General features: G+C 31.0%; 1 protein-coding gene across 1 annotated transcript; it reads right to left on the bottom strand.

The window, feature by feature from the left end:
* On the bottom strand, positions 1-23,261 carry LOC139495501 (uncharacterized). Its single transcript, XM_071283771.1, has 7 exons — positions 23,233-23,261; positions 20,224-20,355; positions 18,011-18,103; positions 16,205-16,332; positions 6,669-6,832; positions 5,067-5,089; positions 1-1,958 (listed from the first exon to the last, which is right to left on the bottom strand). The coding sequence occupies exons 2-6, from the start codon at positions 20,351-20,353 to the stop codon at positions 5,071-5,073; spliced, it is 534 nt and encodes a 177-aa protein (XP_071139872.1). The 5' UTR covers positions 20,354-20,355; positions 23,233-23,261; the 3' UTR covers positions 1-1,958; positions 5,067-5,070.
* Positions 23,262-25,653: the final 2,392 nt, after the last annotated feature.

Here is a 25,653-nt window from a genome sequence, read left to right as displayed (position 1 = left end):
TCACAGAAAAATACTTTTTATTGACAAGATGAATTAAAATAACAACAAGGGATCACATATTCATATGTCCTGGTTGCTCGTTATGTTTGTCAAACAATGAAGAAGTGTCTCTAATAAATAAAGGCAACAGTAGTATACCGCTGTTCAAAACTCATAAATCCATGGACAAAAAACTAAATCGGGGTAACAAACTAAAACCGAGGGAAACGCATTAAATATAAGAGAACAACGACACAACACTAAAATGTAACACACACAGAAACGGACCAAGCATCAGACAAAATTCCACGAGAATAACGAGTATAACATCAAAACCAAATACATGAATTTGGGATAGACAAGTACCGTGACACGTCTTATCGCAATGTGAAGTTACACTCAAAAATAAGAGAAAACAAACGACGCAACGTTAAAATGTAACACACACAGAAACGAACAATAATATAACAATGCCAGGCCATATTCCTGACTTGGTACAGGACATTTTGAAAGGAAAAAATAGTGGGTTGAACCTGGTTTTGTGGCATGCCAAACCTCGCACTTAAATGGCTATGTTAAATATAACATTGGAATGAAAACATAATATTACTGGACTACAATACAAATAAATAGGAGAACGTATTAGACAAAGAAACACATGATTAATGGATAACAAAAACATCAGGTTTAAATTCATTACGCAAAAAACGCGCCTCGTCCACACAAGACTTACCAGTGACGCCCAGATAGTGAAAAAAAGTACAAAGTTGTACAGCACTGAAGATCAAAAGTTGAAAAAGGTTGTGTCAAATACGGCTATGTTTTTATGCTTGGGATAAGAACATCCTTATTATTTAGAACAATTAATGCTATTGCAAACAGTAAATTTTATCAAATGAATATAACAGATATACATAATAAAACTGAAGTATTAACTCATTACAGAAAACAAACACAAATACCTAATGTAAAAACCAACACAGAATAGACACACCCGACTTAGTCTAGGCCTCAACGCAGTAAATCATAAAAATGACGTCACATACGATGGCGAAAAGGCACAAAAATTACGTCACATTTGAATTTATGAAATTTCTGAAACAGCAGAAAAATGACGTCACATATGAAAAACTATATCTCAAAAGTAAGATAGAATTAGGATAATAAACATCTACATATATTGAATTTTGAAATATGAAAAATTGAAGAAATATCCATGCTGGTAGAAGCACAATCGAAGTAGGTTTGGAAATTTTCAGGAAATTTTCAAAGACCTAGTTTAGTAACAAAATGTGATAATATGTTTTTATCATTTTGTTGAAAAGTTTATAAGTCACTTAATCTGGTAAAAATAGTTTCAGGGATCTTGATCGATAATACAGAAGGTATTCAATATTCTCCGGCGAACTAGCCGCCTACTAGTTTGTTAGCTATGCACATGATATTTGGATTTGTATTGTTAGCGGGTTGGTGGTTTTTCATTTGTGACAGAACAAGAGGCAAAGATGTATAAAATATAGTACAGTTCATGTTATTACAATAAACACACATGCATATACAAATAATTAATAATTTACCTTAAAACACACAAGTCCAAAAATTCAAGTGGACACGCACAACCAAGTATTTATACATTGTAATATATCAATGATTAAAAAAAACAACTTTTCCCAATACCAACACTCTTAACTATATGATGTTACGTGATGATTATAACATGATGGCAAATGCTTCAGACCATTACAATTGCTATTTCACACACACACACATCTGATGTAATAATAGATTACATTTTACTTTTTCTTTAATGATGCACACTTATTTTCTATAAATACAATAATTAAGACTAATCTCTGATTTGAGACTGTTTTTTTTTTTTGTTTTTTTTTCTATTATTTTTTTTTTTTTTTTTCTATTATTTTTTGTTATGGTGTGTAATGCATGCGTGGCCAAGGCGTTTTCTTCAACAGCAAATCGATCTGAAAGCATACAATCCAATTACACATTTAAAAACAGTACCGAGGAGAAAAGAAACTGGAAATTTTGCAACAAGATTAGTTCAAATTACTCCATTGGAGAGCTTTGTAAGTGCCAGCAAATTAAATCTTTATGAAATCAATAAACATTAATTTAATCAGGGTTCGTACGGGGCATGGAATCCTGGAAAAGTCATGGATTTTTATTTAGGGGTGGAAAGGCCTTTAAAAGTCATGGAAAGCTATATTTTAGTGACAAGTCCTTGAATAGTCATGGAAAAGGATTATTTGCACTGTAATCTTTATTGCATGTCATCAAACATCTCAAATTAAATGATCCCCTTAGTTTTTGTCGAAACTGGTTTTTTTCGAATGCTAGAAACAAGGCCCCAGTTGTGGTAAGTGTAAAATGAGAATTTAAAATTCGTTTCTTCAAAATTGTTTATAAAAATATGCAACCGCATCTGGTTCCCTTTATAGTGCAATTTGCTTTAACAGTATTGAAATAAGAAACCAGCTATCGGAATATTCGAAAATGAAGTTATTGCTACCAAACAGCCGTTGAAAAACACTTTTAATGATAATGTATATTTTTGAGTGTAATTTCACATTGCGATAAGACGTGTCACGGTACTTGTCTATCCCAAATTCATGTATTTGGTTTTGATGTTATATTTGTTATTATCGTGGGATTTTGTCTGATGCTTGGTCCGTTGGTCCGTTTCTGCGTGTGTTACATTTTAGTGTTGTGTCGTTGTTCTCTTATATTTAATGCGTTTCCCTCGGTTTTAGTTTGTTACCCCGATTTTGTTTTTTGTCCATGGATTTATGAGTTTTGAACAGCGGTATACTTCTGTTGCCTTTATGTATATACGTATGGATAGAGGAGCTGAAATGATAAGAGTCCTACATATAATAAAGAGCAATTTTTCATACAAAAGCTGTGAGGATATCGTCTCGGTATTTAAGAATATGTTTCTGGATAGTAGACAGATGTCACTTCTGAAATGGTAATGATGCCTCTAAGTAGGAAGGTGATAGTTTTTTGTCTACAATGTATTATCTGTTTGATGAAAGTCCAACCAGTCAAGAGGATTATGCCAACTAACCTTTTCTAATACTTTGTTTATTAAAATATTTCAAAATTTGTATATATTCTTTGATACTGTAAAAAGAGGCAGAACATATCCAAAGGGGACATTTAAATGAGTGTGTAGGTCATACTCTTTCATAGAATCTTTGATAACAAGTAGGTCTACATCATTGTTAGCAAACTTAACTCAGTATTGTCATTCATAAATATGTTGGTATTTCTCATTATTGTGTTTCAGTGCAATTGTGTCATTATTGGATGTTAAAAAGATTGTTTATTTAGTTGCATGGAAAGGACACAAAAGCATGTTTATAGCATTAGGGATGAGTTTTTGGTCTATAGTTTTGGGGTATGGAAATTTCATAAAACATCCTTGAAAAGTCATGGAAAAGTCATGGAAAAATGGAACTAAAAAGGTGTATGAACCCTGTTTAATATGATTTTATCAAAGTATGAGTTTCAAGTTCAATCCATAGGAGTAATACTTGTTAATAATAAACATGGTAAGTACTTATTATATGACTGGGGTACATGTGATCTCCATAACTGCAGTTACGCATTTCCAAAGATTGCGGACGATGTTTCTGGTCAATATTTCTTTTGTCAATTCTGTAATAATTCTGTATAATTCATCGGTATTTCTTGTCTTATTTGAAGTATACCTAACTTTGAAATTGATATAATTATACAGATTTTTTTCATAGTTCAACCGCTAAAGGGACAAATCATCATTTAAAAAAAGGCGAGAATATAGGTAACTGTATAGTCTGATATCCGTAACTGTAATACATTTTTAGACTTTTGAGTTCCGTTGAATCCGCTTCATTCATTATCTTCGATTTAATAGTTCGGATTATTTTTTAAAATAAAACTGTCACAAATTCGTCAAAATATATGAAATCATCGGGAAAAAAACTATCCCCACTATGTTATAACAACATTAGAAAAAAATCAACTGATTATGATGTCCTTACACTTAATCCTTTGGATTTTGGATGTGTAAAAACTGATAACTGAGACAGACTCAATTTTACTTATATTTCATCTGTAATAAGCTGTATGCTGCTGACTATATAAAAATACAGAATTTTGATATACGTAACTGCAGTTACGGAGATCACATTTACCCCAGTGTATATAAGCAGTATAAGAACTTATTAGGTGTAAGCACTGTATTACTTCTTAAAAGTAAAAATTTGATACACGTACATTTGTAGCAGTAGCAAAGAAATTACTTGCTAGCTGTTAAAACGGTATGTAAAGGTTGTACATTATGTAAAATCTGTAAAATCATTTCTTTATCAATATGATACCATAACTTGTTATATGTAGCACTAAATATTTAAGGCACCAGTCTAATACATGCTAAATGTAAGTGCTATATTAGAGCTTCTTACATTCTGACGAAATGCACGTACTTTTGACGTTTAGGTTAGATTCTTTTTAGGGATTCTTTTTTATATAATTTTCATGGAACCATTATGTTGGTTTTTTTCCTCTCGTCAAAATGTAAGACAGCTCGATAATGACAGTTTGGTTATACAGATAAGAAAAGGGGGAAATTTGAACGACCTTCAGATTTCCATATTTTGGAATACCACTATGACATTTAATTCTGTGGCTCATTTGGTAACTCGTCTCATGCTTTTTCGTCCACAACCTGTTACGAGTAAAGACCATATTATGTTGAGGTTATTTTCTATTACTTTAAATTTATAATTGAGTAACCATTACTTTTTCTAAGGGGTGTATAAAAGAGGGACGAAAGATACCAAAGGGACAGTCAAACTCATAAATCTAAAACAAACTGACAACGCCATGGCTAAAAATAAAAAAGACAAACAGAAAAACAATAGTACACACGACACAACATAGAAAACTAAAGAATAAACAACACGAACCCCACCAAAAACTGCACATGATTTTGATTCTTCATACTTCACACGTATTGAAGTAATTGGCAACAACAATCATTTTGATGAGCTTTTAGTTTTCAGGTGATAACATATTATTCTTACCTTTTTACTCTTCATTTTTCATGCTAAAAAAACAAACAAATGACAATTTGTGGTTTTCTTAAAATATCTGTAATACGTTAATATTTTTTACTTTTACCTTTTCAATAGAGTTAATTTCTCATTAATGACTATTTTGCCTTTTGGACATAGTGCATCATCTGGATTCAACACGACTCGTCAAGGATACTTGCTTGATTGTGGTTTTTTTTTCTTCATTACATTGAATTGATATACAATGTATTGTTAGAATGACACACATTTTAGAACGGGTAGACTTGAAACAAAATTATTGTTTTTAAATATATAAACGTTATGACTCATATGACAAAGAGGCAAAAAAGGCGTGTTTTCAACTGACATTATATTATGCATGCATATGCTAACCAACTGTGCTCTTTCTATGCGGACTTCTTATCAATTTCATGTACACAATAAACATGCTTCTCAAAAAGAATGAAAAGAGGTAGCATTGTCTTGTATCCTTACGATTTTCTAAAGTCATCTGCCAGGCAATTGTTATGTTCTTATTATACTGTTGATTTCCATGATTATATTGATACTGATGGTCTGTTGAAAAAATTACAATACTATATCGACATAATAAAAGATGACAATCGTTCACATGTGACAGATTTCTTTTTAACAATCTAACAGCACTAACATTACATTTGTTATGGTGTGACCTATCGTGCTTCCTAACCCTGTTGCTTACCAGTAAGATATTGCACTGAGGATACATTTTAAAAGTCAAAGTTGCCATTGTTTCATTTTATTTTTCTTAAACTATGCTCGTGATGTGATTCGTAACCATGCTTTTCTGTCATATATAATTATGGATATGTTCCAATTTTTCATACCTACAATGATGACCTCCGTTCATTGTTTAACAAGAAAATATGACTAAGCGCTAGTGAAAAAAAAAACAACTGTATACAATAGTTATAGAAAGTACCAGGTTTTTGTCGAGCCTGCAACTTTTGTTGCAGAAAGCTCGACATAGGGATAGTGATCCGGCGGCGGCGGTGTTAGCTCACTTCTTAAAAGCTATATATTTTGGAAGGTGGAAGACGTGGATGCTTCATATATTGTATATAGATGCCTCATGTTACGAAGTTTCCGTCAGTCACATGTCCATTGTCCTTGACCTCATTTTCATGGTTCAGTGACCACTTGAAAAAAAAGTTCAGATTTTTTGTAATGTTAAATTCTCTCTTACTGTTTTTGGTCAAGGTAGTTTTTGATGAACTTGGAGTTCAATCAACTTGAAACTTAGTACACATATTATCTATGCAATATTTTTTCTAATTGTTATGCCAAATTAAGAGTTTTGACGAACCACTAAACATAGAAAATGATAGTGCGATTTGGGCATCTATGGACACAATTTTTTTTAATTATGAATTGAAGTTTAATAATGTTCTGTTTTATATTAAGGTAAAGGCATATTTGGGGATATTTCTGTTACAATTACCATGTTTTACTTCAAACATATATGAAGAACAAAACCAAAATTAAAACTTGACCCACCAAAATAGATGTTAGATGGAAATGCCTTTGCAAATGCTTCAAGGATAATCAGCGTATTACTACTGTTAAACTTACCGTTGCATATAGACATGTTTTTGCCAGAAAGCTTGAAAGGTGTGAGTGATGTGCCAATATCCATTACTGTTATCTGCAGCCGTAGCCCAATGCAGCAATTTAAAAAACTTGAAAAGACAATTTTTTCTCATCCAGTACAGGAGCATGTCAGACAGCTGAGACACCTATGAGGAACACAGTTTGTATAATGTTCAAATTTCAACAAGTGTATGAAACGGTACAGCTGTCTTATGTGGAACTCTGATATTACGTTATGTTTTTCTATTATTACTTAATGATAGTTTGTCTTTACATAATATGGTTTTGACATTACGTAATGATGTTCTGATATAACTCAATATGAAATAGTCATTCCATGATGATATTTCGATATTACATAATATAGTTTCGTATTGACTTGATATAGTTTTGTCATTATTTAATATGGTTCTGTCATTAATTGATGTGGTTTCACCATTACTACTACGAGGTAAAACCACGTTACAATTTTGGAGAAAAAAATGTTCTATTTTACACCGATTTCCATTTGTCGCTTGTGTAATGCGCTTTGGATGAGTTCGGCTATCCATGAAGTTAAAGTTCAAGTTGAAGTTGTTGTTTATAGTTGTTTGATATGAAAAAGAAAAAGACGGACAAAATTAAGAAAAAACGTACTTAAACATTGCCAGTTTTTCCTTAATTCTCAATTGAAAGCAGTATTGATTCCAAGGAACACTGCTTTATCTTGATCTTGAAGAATAACTCCTATACCAGTTTTATAGAAATTCATGGGGGGGGGTGGTGGAATAAGCGACAAAGCTTCAATTCTATTAAATAAGAATTCTCCGGGTTATTCTTTAGCGTGTATCTTCATTTGAACATATGGATATTACACTTTTATGTGTATTAATTGCAGTTTCTTATATAGCACGCACTAATTGAAAAAAACACTTTCTGAAATATCTGTTTCACAGGTGACGACGGATGGGTTCCAGTTGTCGTAACCACAATCCCGTCATCTTTTCCTCGAATGTAAATAACAAATAAAACCAAATCACTGGGTTTGTACATTCACGAATAAGACGATGGGTACCACAAGTTGAACATAATCCGCTTAACCTTCCGAAGCACCCGAGATCACGCTGATGGATCTATTGAGGTGAGCCAATCAAAACTGTCTTTGCATTTTCTTCTATATTATACTTTAGGTTAGGTTAGGGTTTACATACATGATAAACTCCGCCGCGTGCACTTTTTTTATGCCTGCCCAAGTCAGGAGCCTGTAGTTCAATGGTTGTCGTTGCTTTATGTGTGTCATTTTTGTTTTTCGTATATTGTTTAGCTATAAATTAGAAAGTACATTTTCACATGGTGGTATTATATGGCCAACTGTATGGTGTGCTGAAGGTTGTTCGGTTGCCTGTGATTGCTTGCATCCACTGCATTTTAACTATGGTGGAAAATTGTCAAATTGGCAATCACACCACATCTAACTTTATTTCAATTTCTATGTTGTGTTTTATATGCTGTAAATTTGTTTCTTTTGTACGCATACCTTCCCCTGAACCCTCTTTTCGGAAGCTCGAGTAAAAGCCCTTGATCCGCGATAAAAAAAATAGAACTCATATTAGATAACTCGAATTTCAACTTTTAATCGTAATTTAAATGAGACTCAAATAATTCGGAACTCTATCTTTAAATGTGACTCAAACTCGAGGTTCAACTCGAAACTTGGTATGTGGTTGAGAGTTGTCTAATTGGCAACCATACCGCATTTCTTTATTCCTAAATAAGTTTTTTAATGCATTAAATATTACCAAATTAAACTGTTTTGACATGATAAATGTAAACCTCCATGAATTGTTGTAAAACTTATATATAGGGTGAAAAAGGGGAACATTCAGAATTTAACCAAATTTGCTTTATTTCGCACATTTTAAAGAAATTAACTCAAATAAGAAGTTTTATAAATATTTAATGAAGATTGATAGAATCCTGTGCCTTAAATATGATGACTCAGCATAAATTCACAGTTTACAGTATGCATAGTTTACTTAAAGTCCTGGATACAAAATTAAATCATAATATTTGCATATTTGTAAGTTAAATTGTTAAGAAGTGCTTATATTTACTCTTCGCAGTCATTGAATTTCATAGATCCTTCCTGAATATTATTTATGGGGTATTTGTGTCCTTTCGATAACCCAAAAGTAATCCGCAACACCTAAATCTGCTTTTTTGTCACCACGGCATAATAAATACAAGCTAGAAAAACAAAAATATCTCAAGAAAACTTACAATAGTGTGTTCTATCCTGAATATGTACTAAATATTCCAAATTGCTAGAAACAGAAGAATGATTTAGGAAATTTGAGGCCCCAGGGGCAAAAAACATAGAAAATTGCCTACCTCCTGGGTCATAAAACAAATAATTTAACTTGTAAATGCTATGATTTTATGATTTTAAAGTTCTTGATATAGAAAACAATAACTATGCTTGGAAGTTATGCAAAAATCAGATGTTAGCAGTCATCTCTACAACATTTTAAGTGAATTTATATCTCAGACTGGTATCTGCATACATACAACTATTGCAAATATGGCTTTGTTTAAACACTTGTAGTATATATAGTAGCTAAATTGTGTCAGATATATGGTTACAGATGATACTGTTGTGACAAGAATTCTAAATTGACCATTTGAGGCAGAAAATGTGTTCTTTAATTGACAAATAGGCATACAGTAAGATGTGGACTGGAGATAGAGGCTGGATTGGATTCTTTATATAATCTTGAATGTTGTAATGATTGACTGCTAAACATTACATTGATGATATGCTTTCAATATGTTATCAAAACAGTTTTTTAACAGGTTCTAGGCATTTTTTATCAGAAAATATGCAAATAGGGTAAGCTGGCAATAATTGAAGTCTTGTTTTCAAACTCTTTAAAAAATTGAAACAGGGGAGGGGGTATAAAATGTATAGTAAAGAAAAACTTAGAGTATACACAGTGATTTCTTTAAGACTTTAATTCTGATAAATGAGTATTATTGTGAGAAAAACTGATTTTAAGAGAGTTTTCTATTTGAATAAATGTCTGTATAGGTTGCACTTTGTAAATACAGCTGTTTCTCAAAACACGCCTCTTTTGGGGAGTAATTGAATATTCATAGCAAATAAATTTTGATTACATACTGGTTTCCAGTAATCTGTTATGCTCTCTGTGTTCCATATCGCAGAGACAGAACTTGGGAATGTGACCAGTAAATAAACACGTGAATATTGTTTACGTTGAAATATGTGGTAACCTTTCATTCGAGGTAGGGGTAGTTAAGAAAATTAGTGTAAGTTTAAACTCTGAGAAGTTCAGGCCATATAAACGTTGAAAATATGCCGCACAGCCCTATATTGTGACCTTTGAAAAAACTTGTGATGCATATGAACTTTCAATTCTAGGATAAGATTTTTTTCAAAACTTCATAGTAAAAGTGGTAGTTTTAGCCGTAAAAGGAGTTCCTATGGGAAATTGCATTGTCAATATTTACAGAAATGCAACCTATATGAGATATTGTTAAAGATCAAGATAAAAGCATATACAGGAAAACATTTTTTCCTCCGTTAAGTGTATCGGTTAATGTACAGTTAGTCAACATTACGCTTTTAAACTGACAGCATAATTATCAGGCGAGACAAAGGGTTAATAAGAATCTTTAATTTACAGCTTCCATTTGGGAACTAAGGAAAAAACGACAGTCCCAAATGGTTTGGGGATGTCCCCTTATATCCGAATTATTGTAAATGTTTTAATACCTTTTTCTTAATTTTGTCTGTCGTTCCCCTTTTTCATATCAAATAACTATGACCTACAACCTGAACTTTAATTTGAACATAACTTAATTGATAGCGGTACTCATTCAAAGCGCATTACACAAACGATATATGGAAATCGGTTTAAAATAAAATATATTTTTTTCCAAAATGGTCATGTGGTTTAACCTCGTAGTAGTAATTGGATAACCACATCAAAGAATGGCATGACCACATCAAATAATGAAACAAAAACATCATGTAGTGTACAATCGTCAAATTTTAAAACATCATTACGTAATGTTAAAGCCATATAAAGAATTGACAAATCATCATTACGAAATAACAAAACCACATCATGTAATGAAACAACTACATAACGTTATGTCACATACACATCAAGTAATGTTAAAACCACATTGCCTAATGACATAACCATATTAAATAATGGTGAAACCACATCGATTAATGACAGAACCATATTAAGTAATGACAAAACTATATCAAGTCAATACGAAACCATATCATGTAATATCGAAATACCATTATGAAATAACTATTCCAATTTAAGTTATATCAAAACATTATAACGTAATGTCAAAACCATAGTATGTAAAGGCAAACTATCATCAAGTAATAATAGATCAACAAAACCAAATATCAGAGTTTCACATAAGACAGCTGTGGCGTTCCACAGAAGTTCATATACTCATTCTTTAATCAATTTGTATCCCTAAAATGGAAAACCATTTTCTAAATGTTACGTACAATTGAAAAATATTTACCAAGAGGTTTTGTTCAAACAGACAAAGAAACACATATGTATCGCTCACCTAGGTTTACCAATCAGAAAGTTTATTAAAAGCAAATCATATATAATTGTGCAAATAAAAGACTTCTGTCGGATTTGACCTTTAAAACCTCGAAATATTTACCACATTAACTCATTACTCAGGCCCTAGAAAATACAAAATGTTTGATTACTATACCAAATTAACTGACAGTTTTTAGAAATGCAGAGTCAAACAATATAAATTAAAACCATTTGTAACTTATGGGGTCACAATTACGTATTTAGCTACTTGTAAACTTTTTTTGTTTTATTGTGTTGCATTTCTATATAATATAGCAGTGATCGCCATGTAGAAGAAAACTTTGAACTGATAGTTAGTAAAAAATTAAATACAATTTAATATTTAGAATAAAGATATGTATGTGCAAAGTATACAGAAAACGTGAAAATAATGGAATATAACGAAAAACAAAATGATAACGAACTTTGAAAAAAAGAGGGGGCTTAAAAATATTGTCCTGTCTCCATGCACCGTGGCTATATGACTTTTGATAGCATTTCTTAAATACTCGAGACATAAAATCTTTTACAAAAATTCATCCTTAAATAGTTAACATAATTTCAACCAAGCCTAAAATGCCCGCGATTTCGCTTTTATGTGAAACAGGACTTCCGGTTTTAAACTTGCAAATACACTTTACTAACAGTATACGTATGTTCATAGTATACAGAAAGGCGAACATAATGGAAGTTAACAAACAAAAAATAACGGACTTTGGACTTTGGATACAGGCTTAGGGACCGTTCAATATTTACCAGATGGATGGGCCGGTGCATTCTTAATATTGTTTCATTAAAAAAGCAAACACCCATCCTTTTCAATTCTGAAAAAAAGTCCTTGCCCATCTAAAAAAATCTATAAAAAAAGTCCTTGCCCCTCTAAAACTATAATTTAAGACAATCAAAAATGATTTAGGTTCTTTTTCTATTTTAAAGTTTTTAAATTTTATGTCTTGAAATCAAAGAATAAACTTTGGTGTTAATACAAAATTTAAAATGTGCTAGTTAATTCCATATATATGTATACATTTAGTTCAAATATGAATATTCCTTTATCTGTTCTACTTTTGGAAAAAGAAATTATGGTCCTTTTAAGCAAATATAGGCAGGCATGTTTTTGAATTTGATGCAGCTTTTTTCGCCTATTAATTAATTCCCTAAATTTGACAACTAAACACCAAACTACCAAAAAACCTAGCATTCTGTAAGATTGATATATAAATGAGAAAGCTGTACAGTTATATGAAAATCTAAGTTGATTTGAAAAAGTTAAAAAAAAATTTAAAGGTGACCAGTCACCATCCAAATTTGGTCCAAACTTAAAATTGCAGCTTTTTTTTAAGCTATTAACTAAATCCATAAAAATGACAGCAAAAAAACAAAGTACTTAACAGCCTGGCATTCAGTAAGATCAATATAAAAATGATTTAGCAGTAGAGTTTTATGAAAATGCAAGTTGATTTGAAAAACTTATGAACAAATTTAAAGATGACTATCTTGAAATAACCTAAAACAGAAAATTTAGCTTTTTCTTAAACCTTTTTATTAAATCCATAAGAATGACAACAGCACACCAAACTACCAAACAACTTGGCATTCTTTTAGATCAATATATAAATGAAATGGCTGTAAAGTTTTAAGGAAATCCATGTTGATTTGAAAAAGTTATAAACAAAATTAAAGATGACTATCTGGATTTAGCATAAACTGAAAATTTGAGCTTTTTCTTAAACCTTGTTATTAAATCCGTAAGAATGACAGACATACACCAAACTACCAATCAACGTGGCATTCTGTAAGTTCAATATATAAATGAAAAGGCTGTATAGTTTTATGAAAATCCAGGTTGATTTAAAAAAGTTATAAAAAACATTAAAGATGACTATCTAGATTCAGCCTAAACTTAAAATTCTAGATTGTTTTTACCTATTTATAAAATCCATAAAAATGACAGCAATACACCAAAGTACCAAACAAAGTGGCTTTCTGTAAGATCAATATATAATTGAGATAGCTCTTGAGTTTTATGAAAATCCAAGTTGATTTGAAAAAGTTATAAAAAAAATTAAAGTTGACTATCTGAATTTAGCCTAAAATGAAAATTTGAGCTTTTTTTTTCTTACCTATTAATAAAATCCATAAATTTAACAGCAATACACCTAACTACCAAACAACCTGGTTTCCTATAAGATCAATATATTAATGAATAAGCTGTATAGGTTTTTGAAAATCCAAGTTGATTTGAAAAATTTACAAAAAAATTAAAGTTGACTATCTGAATTTATCCCTCACTAAAAATTTGAGCTTTTTTTCTTACCTGTTAATTAAATCCATAGATTTAACAGCTATACACCAAACTATTAAACAACTTGGTATTCCATAAGATCAAAATAATTTATAAGATAGTCCGAACAGAAAATTTTAGCTTTTTTAATCCTTAATTAAATCCTTCAAGTTGACAGAAATGAAACAAGTTTTTGAGTGCCCGCAAAAGAAATTTCTTACACACCGATGAAATGGATAAAAAAATTTCCTATAAAATATGTTCTGGCCCATTTACTAAATATTTAAAAAAAAAAGTGCTTGCCCCGCCCCATTTTGCACCGGCCCATCCATCTGATAAATATTGAACGGTTCCTTAAACGATTTCCAAGTACCTATGAATTTTGATATTTTTTCTGAAATTCTCCAGACACAAAATCTCAACAGTTCTAAATGCCCGCGATTTCGCGGTTGTGTTCTAGTAATATTTAATCAAAGACGACTTCAAATCAGTTATTAAATTAACTGTCCAAATTAATCTGAAAACAATGTCAATACCTTGTCAAAAAGCAATTAATCATTCCATGTTTAGTTCACTCAATAGTGATCAAAATAGCTTTCTATATAGTATGTGCTTAGTCGTGGTTCAAACTGGGTTCTCAAATACTTTAGAAGTATATATAAATTAAGTATGATTTTCACGAATCTATCTTCATGTTTGGAGTTACACTATAACATTGACATCAGGATTTCCGTCGAGCATGCGTTACATCAGTAAAGCATTTTTTTTTTTTATTAATGACAAATACAAATCCTATAGTGTCCAAAGTTGAGTTTTTCCCATAAAAACAAGCATTTAGAGTATTTACTAATTAGAAATGAGATCTTATCAGTTTCAAAGTGATTAAACAGTCAATGAAATAAAATAGTCGTGATTTGTATCGCAAAGACAACTTTGGTGAAATAAAAACACAAATAAGAGAACTAAAATGATGACGTGATGGAGAGAAAAATTGAATACCTAGTAGCAAAAACTATTGTGAACTACAAAGGTCTAATCAAGGCAATATGGAGATATAAACCATGTTGGAAAGAAACAATTGTCACAATGATTTATTATACAAAGGGTATGAACCCAAGGAACAAGTTCTTTTGTTTATTAAGAAGGACTTGACATTGGATGCAAAAAATGTATATGGCTTTTGTCTTAGATATTCTTAGTAAATTAGTTGAGCTTGAAAGTCAAAGGTTAAGAACCAACATCAGTTGTATTGTTGTTTTAAGATAAAAATGTGAAGTTAAAATAAAGGCCATGACTGATATGAATGGTTATGGCTATACGCTTCATGCCAAACATCATAGGTCAATGTAAAACAAATGAGTGCTAGTCCAGACAAGTTTGTATGATAATTGAAACTAGCACAAGAAGTAAATATGTATTGCTTAAACATAATGTCTCCATTCCTTAATTATTGGAAGCTTAAGGTAGATACATGGTATACCGCCATCTTGGATTGTACAATCACAGTAAAAAAACGGTCTAGTTATTTGCCTAAATCTGCAAATTTGGAGACAGATTTGCTATTTAAAGGTTAGACTGTTTAGTAATATAAATATAACTTGGTAATTTATTGTATAATTCAAAATATTTAAACAAATATCTTTTTTTTTTTGCTTTGAGAATCATTTTTTTACAAATGGTTCATTTAAGGGAAGATAACTCTTTTAGTAAAAAAAATATACTGGACTGATAGGGAATTTTTTTCTTTTTACTTGTAGCAAGAAAACAAGTTCGGTGACGCCAATTTTTTCTTTTTATTCTTTATATTTTATTAATATATTACAAAAACTATCTTTTCACAATTTATTTCAAAATTCTATCTCATAGATTTTTTTTATGCACACCAATGTGTTTTTTCCATGTACAATCTAACCAATTTTAGACAATTTTCATCGACTCATAGCTTTAAAAAGCACGGTGACCCATACTTTTTATTATATTTTTGAAAAGAGCATAGTAAAATCTTCATTTTGGCTAAGTATAAGAAAATTATATCTCAAAAAATATTTACTTATGATCTACCTTAATACACAAAGTGAGAACTAAGTGCTGAAATAAATTGCTACTCTTATAATTAATGACAACCTTTTCTCTTTCATTTACCTGTCACACCGGATGTCGTTATTGCAATTCTGATTTTTTTTAGAAAGTCTGGCTTTTCTTTTCTAAAAGCATGTATGATATATTTATTTTTTTAACGATAGTAACATCTGACATTTTGGGAGTAACTGAGAAGGAAAGTAAAAGAAACAAATTCCCCCTTTTTAGTTGTTTTTGTTAGTGTTGTCGAAATTGACGGAGAGTGAGAATCAATTCTTTATTCCTTTTTCGCACATACATGTTTCAGTGATTCGTGAGTTTTCCCTTTAGTTTTCACGAAAAAACGTCACTTTTTCTCCTGCAGTTATGAACAACTGAACATGGTGTATGTATATAGCCTAAATGCTACTTGGCGAGCTTTTCCTTAATGAAAAAATATATATCACTGAGTATAAAAATTGAAATAATACGTCATTTTGAAGTCATTTTTTTTATATAAAGCTGACACATAATTCATGAAAATATTCACTTACTGAGCAGTACGCTTTTAGATTTGCCCTCAATCTTGGTCTATAAACCCTGTCAATACCTGGAATTTCGGTAACTTTTTTCTGGCTCCACTCTTCAGTTGTAACAAACAGATTAAATTTCAAAGAAGGATCTACAATCACATTTTATTGGATATTATAAACATGTAATGTCAAATGAGGTGCACTCTACCCATATCGCAAAACACATTAATGCGAGAGTAAAATAACCAAACAAAAAGAAGAAAGAAAAAAATAACACTCATTGTGTAAATCTTAAAATATAAACAAATTTACGATAACTTTACTTCTTTGATTACTTTGCATATATGAATAATATCCTAATACAAGTGCAATTATATAACGCATACTTTACCTTTTCAGTCAATGTGTTGGAAGTAGATAATGGGTAATTGACATGAACTCTCGTGATCAATCATGCTTAACGTTTTACTGGTTCGCAATCTCATAGAAATTAAACAATATAACTGCGTGAATAAACGTTTTATGAATATAGTTAGTAATTTGTTGGCATGTGTGAGACATACTTAGCATTTTTTATTTGCAATGACGTTTTTATACTTTATTACACCTTATATAAGAATGCCGTATTTTGATTTGTTGTTAGCCAGTGATTTTGTCACATTTTTCAACATTTTTTCCTCATTTAACCACTGCATGTGAATTTGCTTCAAAATCCAACCACTGTCGTGGTATTTGTCATTTTGAATATTCATTTTTTACTCTCGCGAGCCTCTTTCCGCCAAAATAATTCCGGATCTTTCTCACTTTATCCGATTATTAAGACATGTTTAAAAACTAATGATTGAGTTGAACATAAACACTGTAAACTAGAATGTGAGAGATATACATATAAAACGATTTAATGATGGAATAACAATGACATTTACACACATTACTGTGATAATACCTATTAATTAGTCCTGACATATACCCATTTATTTTTTTTAATTAATTATGGTTACATTTAATGCTGTAAATTTCTATTAAATTGATCGTCTTGCCGATACAAAAATAATATTATTCCTTTTTTAAAGCCATGAAACTTCGAATAATGGGCATTAATGATGAGCTCTTAATTTCTTCATAAATATATGAATGAGCATGCATTTACCAGATTAAGGCTCAAGCGAGAAAATCAATATCATTGAGATTATCAACGATAATCTTTATAGTTAAGAAATAAATTATTAAAAATCAGTTTCGTAATATGCTTTAAACAAGAATGTGACCCTAGTTCACGGATGCCCCATCCGCACTATCATTTTCTATGTTCAGTGGACCGTGATAATTGGGTAAAATATTTATTTAGGCATTAAAACTAGAAAGATCATATCATTGGGAACATGTGTACTAATTATCAATTTGATTGCACTTCAACTTCATCAAAAACTTTAACCTGCTACTGGATTTGTCAAAAACAAAATAGTCGCTATCTTATCCGTATATATTTTTTTACTATATGAGTAGCCCCTTATATGGCTCAGTTAAAATTTGAAACGAATAAAAGCAAATATGTATTATAATATATTTTTATAATTCATAATAAGAACAGTCTAATTTATGCACTAAATCAATTTTTTACTTTATATAAACGACCAGTTTTACACAATATTTGCCAATCTGACTAAATATCTGCATATTTAAGCAAAGAACTAAAACGAATGTGTACTGCTATTTTAAAATCAAATATGGTGGTCTACACTTAGATACCATGAACAAATTTCTATAAACAGAAAGACTATATAACGCTATTTGATTAAACATTTTGAGGATTAATTGTCTACTTGCATGGTTCGAATATGTCGAATGCCATATTCATAATTCCTTTCTCTGTTAGGATTGGGAGGACAACATAATCTGTGTCAAATTGGGAAATTGGTCCTAAAAAAATAAAGATAACAGTTCATATTCCAGTACACACACATACACATAGTATTAAAGTGGTTGACTATATTGAAAGTATTTAATAACGAAAAGTGTTTTCCAAATGTTAATATGAACCCAAGCTCAACAGTACTATATCAAAACAAAAAAGTTATAAATCAAATCATGTTTTATAAAGGGAAATTGATACGAACATGTCCGTATTTGTTTGTTCATCGTTGCAATTACGGTTACCTTAGCATTTGTTTCCTAAAAAGTTTTATTTTTGCGTCTGCTATGTCTGGAAAATTTGTTTATCGATTCTTATTCTATTGTTCCGTGATCTTAATAAATACAGTAAAATCACATTACAGTTGAAAAAAGAAAACTTTTAGACTATTGAGATTATAACAAAAATGTAAAAATACATTTAAGAAGGGAAAACTATGTCATTTTTTCAATGGAACGCTGGCTTAGTAAATGAAATATCAACATTAAGCGTTATTAATTTCAATATGTTTATTACAAAGGATAATATATGGTACACTGTATTGCTTACGAAAATATAGGATACTTTTCAACAAATAAAAGAGGTACAAACTATGGTTGGGAAATCAAACGTCAAACCCTTTGTCCAATGTTGATATACATTTCTCCTGCACCTGATAAACGTATCAACATTATTAAATGCAAATGTAAACAAAACAATAACAATCAAAACCAAGAAGCAAACAATGACTCACAAAACCAAAGGACATTTAAATTAACAGTAATAAATAATAATTAAGAAACAACACGAACTCCACTAAAAACCGGGAGTGAAATCAGGTGCTCCGAAAGGGTTAGCCGTATACGGCACCCGTCGTGTTATTTCTTTGTTCAGTTCGGTAATGATGGAAGGTTCTTATGACTGAGGAAGAATATCAGATATGATTTCTGACACACTTTTGTCATAATGGCCAATCAGCTCATGATGGCGACCGTAAAATATCTTGAGTGATGACCATAATTTGATTGGTTCATAGCCCTGTCTTAGCAACTTTTGAAAAAGCAGTAATTCTCGTTCAACAAAATCAACGTACTTTGAGCTAGCTCTAGAGTAACGTATCAATTAAGACACATATACTCCATATGCTGGTGTCGCTGGGATGTTGCTACACAGAAATGGAAAGTTGACTATAGGAAAATTAAAATCATCGCGTTTGTCATAAATTTTGGTATTCAACCTACAATCAGTAGTCATTTCGAGAAAAAGGTCTAAATATGAAGCAGATTCATCTGTGTCTGCGACACAAAAAGATGTGTCTGTAGAAAAAAAATGATCTGCCTTGTTTGGATTGATGTAGTGAATGTTATGGTTTAAAATGTTCTAATGCTGTTCACATTGCTGACTTTACGGATGAATAGTAAATTGATGTTTACTTGTATAACTGTCATTTGATCAATTAGATTCTTAACTCTAATTATGGTCAACAAAAATTTGATCTTCGCTTAAGGATGTTCGCTAGTTATGTTTTGGAATTTTGTCTCATTTTCGGTATCAATTGGGGTTTTCCATTTGAATGTCTTAAAAATTGTTGCCAATTGACCCCCATTTTCCTTCTATAAATCATTTAAATGTATAATGATGAGCCATCTGTAAAAGTCTTATAAAATTTTAATCATTTTATAATTTTTTGAGAACTTAAACTTGTCAATGATAAAGCTAAAAAAATCAAATATCTCGAAAACAAGCACATGACCTATATTTTTTATTGCTCTTTTGATTCCTTTTTTATTCCATAATCAATATATATTATTGTTTTGAAATGTTTATTATTTTGAAACTGAGTAGCAACCTCCTTCACTGAAATAGTATGAACTAAAGCATAGTGGGTTTTGCATATAAAGAATATAAATTGATTTTCAATAAAATATTACTGTGGCTAGGTACATATATCATCAAAAGGATCAATAAACTTCAGGGTATATCATGATTGCCGTATTGAAATGACTTCTAGGGTTCTTATAAATTGTATCTTAATATCAAGATAGGTTATTTATTTGACCTTATAAGGATGACCATGATGCGTCGTTCACTATCTCATTATGGTCCTTTTAATTCAATGTATAACCAAACTATGTATGCAAAATGTTACCTGGACACATCTCGAGAAAGTAGTCCTTTATATCACCAGGCAAGGGATGGTTTCTACTTCCAACGGATCTTCCGAACGATACTGGTATTTCATGGATGCCATCGTTTTCGAGTACATACAAAATTTCCATAGCTTAAACAAATGTCAATCAAAGCATGTGTAATATTGAACTTGATTTTAAATAATGAATCTAACTTTGCAAAACATCAAATATAGTCGATTTTTTTGCGGTATATTTTATCAAATTCAATAAATAGGCATTATTGACACTTTCTTGAAAATTGGTACAAATAATCTTCCTACGTTATCAAACCAAATGTCATTTTAAAAAAGAGGTGTCCATGAAATCGTTTTTAAATTAAATCAGTTTGGATGATAAAAATCAGACGAAAAATGCATCTTTTCCCAATATGACACAGTTAAAAGACTCCGATCATTATTAAAGACACACACATTTGACTAGGGTACACACATATAGTGTCTGACATCCCCTCCCTGCTTAAGCGGGATGAATGCATATCACCGTCTTGTCGAAATGGGGAAACTAAATCCGATGCTTCAATAGGAGAAAGAATGGTATTTTGCAAGATTGCTTATTATTTCTGAGTATACCATATTTTAAGAAAAATTAACAACGACAATTACAAATTTGACACGATGGCTCGAGCGTCATACTAAATATCTATAGATAAACACAAATTACGATTAAATAACAAAGATCTTTACTGTTTTTCGCTTTTTATAGAAAAAAGTTTACGAATAAATTTGCCAGTCTTCGAACAAAACAATTTTGGAAAATAGGATTGAATATCAAACATGCCAAATTTTCCCCAATAAAGCATTGTCTTATACTAAAATTCAAACAATAATAAAAAAAAAATAATATCAAAACGATCAGCTAAAATTTTAATGATCACCATGTTTACTGTGTTGTTTATATTGTTACAAAATTATTTTTATTTATCTTGTTTTATCTAAAACTTGGTTAAAAACTATGATTTTATTCATATAAATCATGTGAAAATGGCAAAATATTTAGCTAATTATATAACTTGTGGATTTTCATTGCATTTACACTATATTTAGCAAAGTTAAAAATATACCTGAATTATTGAGACGAACCTATTTGTCTTTATAAATAGAATACAAAGAAGTGTACCCGAAATAGACTTACAAATTATATATACCATGTATAAATGCCTCTATTAGAACATTATTGTTTAACAGAACTTTTTATACCCCTGCTTTGAAAAAAAGGGTGGTATACTGTTTTACCTCTGTCTGTCCATCCGTCAGTCCGTCAGTCGTCCATCAGTCCGTCAGTCCCTCAAGTCTGTCAGTCAGTCCGTCCGTCCCATGAATATTTTCGTCACATTTTTCTCAGGAATTACAATGCCAGGATTTCTGAAATTGGTTTCAGGGTTTATATAAGTCAGCTTTACCGTGTGATGCATTTTCAGATTCATCACTCGACAACTTCCTGTTTACCGAACACTTATATCATTTTACACATGATGGCCAAGTTGAAAATGTTTCGTCGCATTTTTCTCAGGAACTACAATGCCAGGATTTCTGAAATTTGGTTTCAGGGTTTATATAAGTCAGCTATACCGTGTGATGCGTTTTCAGATTCATCACTTGACAACTTCCTGTTTACCGAACACTTACATATGTTTACACTATTGGCAATATCCACTTGCGGCGGGGTATCATCAGTGAGCAGTAGCTCACAGTTACACTTGTTGAAAATGATTTAACTATAGTCGTGTTATTGCCAGTTAGACAACTATCCACAAGAAACTATGTAGGCTTTCATCTCTCTTATGCTGATTAAATACGGAATATTTTCACGTTAACCTTCACGACTGAAAAGAAATTAAAAAAAAAACCAACAGCAATCCACCAACAAAATGTACAAGTAAACTCACTTGATGAAAAGAGAATATAATGTTGCTGATATCAATTAAAATGCCTTGTCATCTATAAAAATATAAGAACTAAAATCTACTGAAGTAGAACCAAATGCAAAGTATAAGCAACAAATTCCTAACTCAAACATAAATTTGGCGGAAAACACCAAACAGGTAACCATACAAGTAAGTTAAAGATAAATTGACAACGGAGAGACCAAAAAATGAAAAAAATAATGAAACGACTTCTTTATAAAAAGCCACAGCCTACAAAATGCACAAACAAAGAAAACACTATAAAATGATCATTACGAACACCGTTAAAAACTGGGGTTGGATCATTTGGTTGATGTTTTCAATTATTGTTCGATATAGTTAATACGAAATTCTCCAGTAATTCCAGCCCCTTTTTCACATGATTTCATAGAAAATAATGTATCCGAGTCCACACGTATCATACGAATCATTTGTGGGAGATCCCGAACAAAATGATAAGTACGATGACGTAAGAACATATTACGTCCGTAACGTTGTGACCATTGACCATATATAAGGCGCAGTGTCAGAAATCGATCAGAAAAAGTACAAACTCTGTCAAATATCAGCAAAGTATTTCTAGATAAGACAGACTATGATATACTTTGTTATATGGTGTTCTGCATTCTTATTGCTGTTCTCTTCCGAGTTTTTCAAACATTTTTGCAATCAAATATTTACGAATAAATTTGCCAGTCCTCGAACAAAACAATTTTGGAAAAGACGATTTAATATCGAACATGTCAAATTTACAAAAAACAAGTGATGAGAAAAGCTCACTTGACCTTTCAGGTCAGGTGAGCTAAAAAGCAAAGCATTGTGTTATAACAAAATTTAAACAATGTTCAAAACAAAATATCAAAACAATTAGCTACCATTTTAATGGTAACTGTGTTGTTCATCTTGTTACACAATTATTTTTATTCATTTTGTTACACAATTATTTTTATTCATTTTGTTACATCTTTATTTTGGTTAAAAACTATGATTTTACTTTCATATGCATCATGTACTAAAAGTGAAAATTGTTTCTGCATTATAATAAAAAGTAGCTTTTTATTACCTCTCAGTTAAGTTTTCCCAGCAACTTAGTTTGATTAATCAAGAAGAAATGATTTCAAAATATTAAGCTAATTATATAACTTGTGAATTTCCATTGCATTTACACTATAATTAGCAAAGTTAAAAATATAATTGAATTATAAAGACGAACCTATGTGTCTTTATAAATAGAAGACAAAGAAGCGTGTACGAAATAGATTTGCAAATTATATATACCATGAATAAATGCCTCGATTAGAACATAATTGTTTAACAGAATATTTTGAAAATTATTTAACTATAGTCGTGTTACGATACATGTATTTGCTACTGACTTCAAACGATATAAAAATAAATATGTTGTACGACTGCCAATGAGACAACTCTATTTAAAGAATATATGATAAAAACAACTCAATGTCACTGCCAGGCTTTTAAAGAAAATTTAAATATAGATTATATATCTGGTATAACACATTAAAATGTAAAAATCTTACTGTCATTCGGGTGCCATAATTGTTTTTACGAGTCAATAGTGTTTCTTTATAAATGGAAGTACATTTTCGGAAAACTTGTATTTAATATTGAAAAAAAATACAGGTAGTAATAAACAAGATTTATATTTGACAGAGATTGAAAGTGGGGAGTGTTAGGGCACCGATTCACAACACGAACACTAGATTAACTAAGCAACACGTCGGGTGTCGCATATGTAGCAGCATCTGATTATGATATACTGTCCGGGGGTTCTGGAATAACCGCTGATGAATTCGTATTCGAAGCTGTTTTTTTAATCATATTTGTTGTTGTTATTATGACAATTTGTCAAAGCGCTGTCAGGCTTTCTAGATATTTTGATCATAGCGTCATTGAGGAGTCTTATGTAGACGAAAAGCGTGGCTCACGTATGAAATTATAAGCCTGGTACATTTGATAACTAATATTTTCGACTTGTACGGTCGGATGTTCCTTCATAAAAAAAGAAGATATGATATGATTGCCAGTTAGACAATTATCCACAAGAAACTATGTCAGCTTTCATCTCTCTAATGCTGATTAAATAAGGAATATTTCCACGTTAACCTTGACGACTGCAACGAAATCAGGAAAACAAAAGCAATCCATCAAACACGTGGAAATCATATATACCTGAGATCACCCCTAGTTTTTGGTGGGGTTGGTGTTGCTTATTCTTTAGTTTGTTGTTGTGTCATGTGTACTATTGTTTGTCTGTTTGTCTTTTTTCATTTTTAGCCATGGACCTGTCAGTTTGTTTTCGATTTTTGAGTTTGACTTTCCCTTTGGTATCTTTCGTCCCTCTTTTAGAAAAAAAATGTGTGTTGAACTTACTACAGAAAAGACAAACAAAGTTTTGCTCAATTGCCCAGTAGATCATTGTATTGTCATTATATGACAACATGTACAACTAAACTCACTTGATGAAAAGAGAATGTAATGTTGCTGCTATCAATTAAAATGTTCCTTGTCATCTATAAAAAATGTAAGAACTGAAATCTACTGAAGTAGGACCAAATGCAAAGTATAAGTAACAATTCCCAATTGAAACAAGAAATTGGGCGGAAAAAACCAAACCAGTAAGTTGAAGATAAATTGACAACGCAGAGACCAAAAAATAAAAACAAAATAAAGGACTTCTTTATAAAAAGCCACAACCTACAAAATTCAGCACATACAAACAAAACACTATAAAATGATCATTACGAACTCCGTTAAAAACTAAGGTTAGATCAGGTGGTTGTTTTTTCCAATTATTGTTCGATATAGTAATTCCAGTCCCTTGTTCACATGATTTCCTAGAAATAATGTATTCGAGTCCTCCCGTATCATACGAATCATTTGTTTGAGATCCCGAACAAAATGATAAGTACAATGACGTACATATTACGTCCGTAACGTTGTGACCATTGACCATATATAACACTGGTTTTCAAAGCGCAGTGTCAGGAATCGATCTAAGTAAAGACTCTGTCAAATATCAGCAAAGTATATCTAGATAAGACAGACTATCATATACTTTGTTCTATGGTGTTCTGCATTCTTATTGCTGTTCTCTTTGATTTTTCAAACATTTTTGCAATCAAATATTTACGAATAAATTAGCCAGTCCTCGAACAAAACAATTTTGGAAAAGACGATTTACTATCAAACATGTCAAATTTACAAAAACAATCAAAGCATTGTGTTATAACAACATTTAAACAATGTTCAAAACGAAATATCAAAACAATTAGCTACCATTTTAATGGTAACTGTGTTGTTTATATTGTTACACAATTATTTTTATTCATTTTGTTACACAATTATTTTTTATTTATTTTGTTACATCTTTACCTTGGTTAAAAACTATGATTTTACATTCATATGCATCATGTACTAAAAGATAAAATTGTTTCTGCATTATAATAAAAAGTAGCTTTGTATT

The sequence above is a fragment of the Mytilus edulis genome, chromosome 11 (assembly GCF_963676685.1).
Source record: "Mytilus edulis chromosome 11, xbMytEdul2.2, whole genome shotgun sequence".
In the NCBI taxonomy this organism is placed as follows: Eukaryota; Metazoa; Mollusca; class Bivalvia; order Mytilida; family Mytilidae; genus Mytilus; species Mytilus edulis.
This window is presented reverse-complemented; position numbering and strand designations above follow the sequence as displayed.

What these genes read in the sequence shown, in the direction of transcription:
- LOC139495501 (XM_071283771.1), bottom strand. Translation starts at nt 20,353, where the DNA reads ATGGAAATTTTGTATGTACTCGAAAACGATGGCATCCATGAAATACCA. An exon ending in ATTCGACATATTCGAACCAT is followed by an intron (nt 16,333 to 18,010) that starts GCAAGTAGACAA and finishes ATGTGATTGTAG; the next exon opens with ATCCTTCTTTGAAATTTAAT. An exon ending in ATCTAAAAGCGTACTGCTCA is followed by an intron (nt 6,833 to 16,204) that starts GTAAGTGAATAT and finishes TGTTCCTCATAG; the next exon opens with GTGTCTCAGCTGTCTGACAT.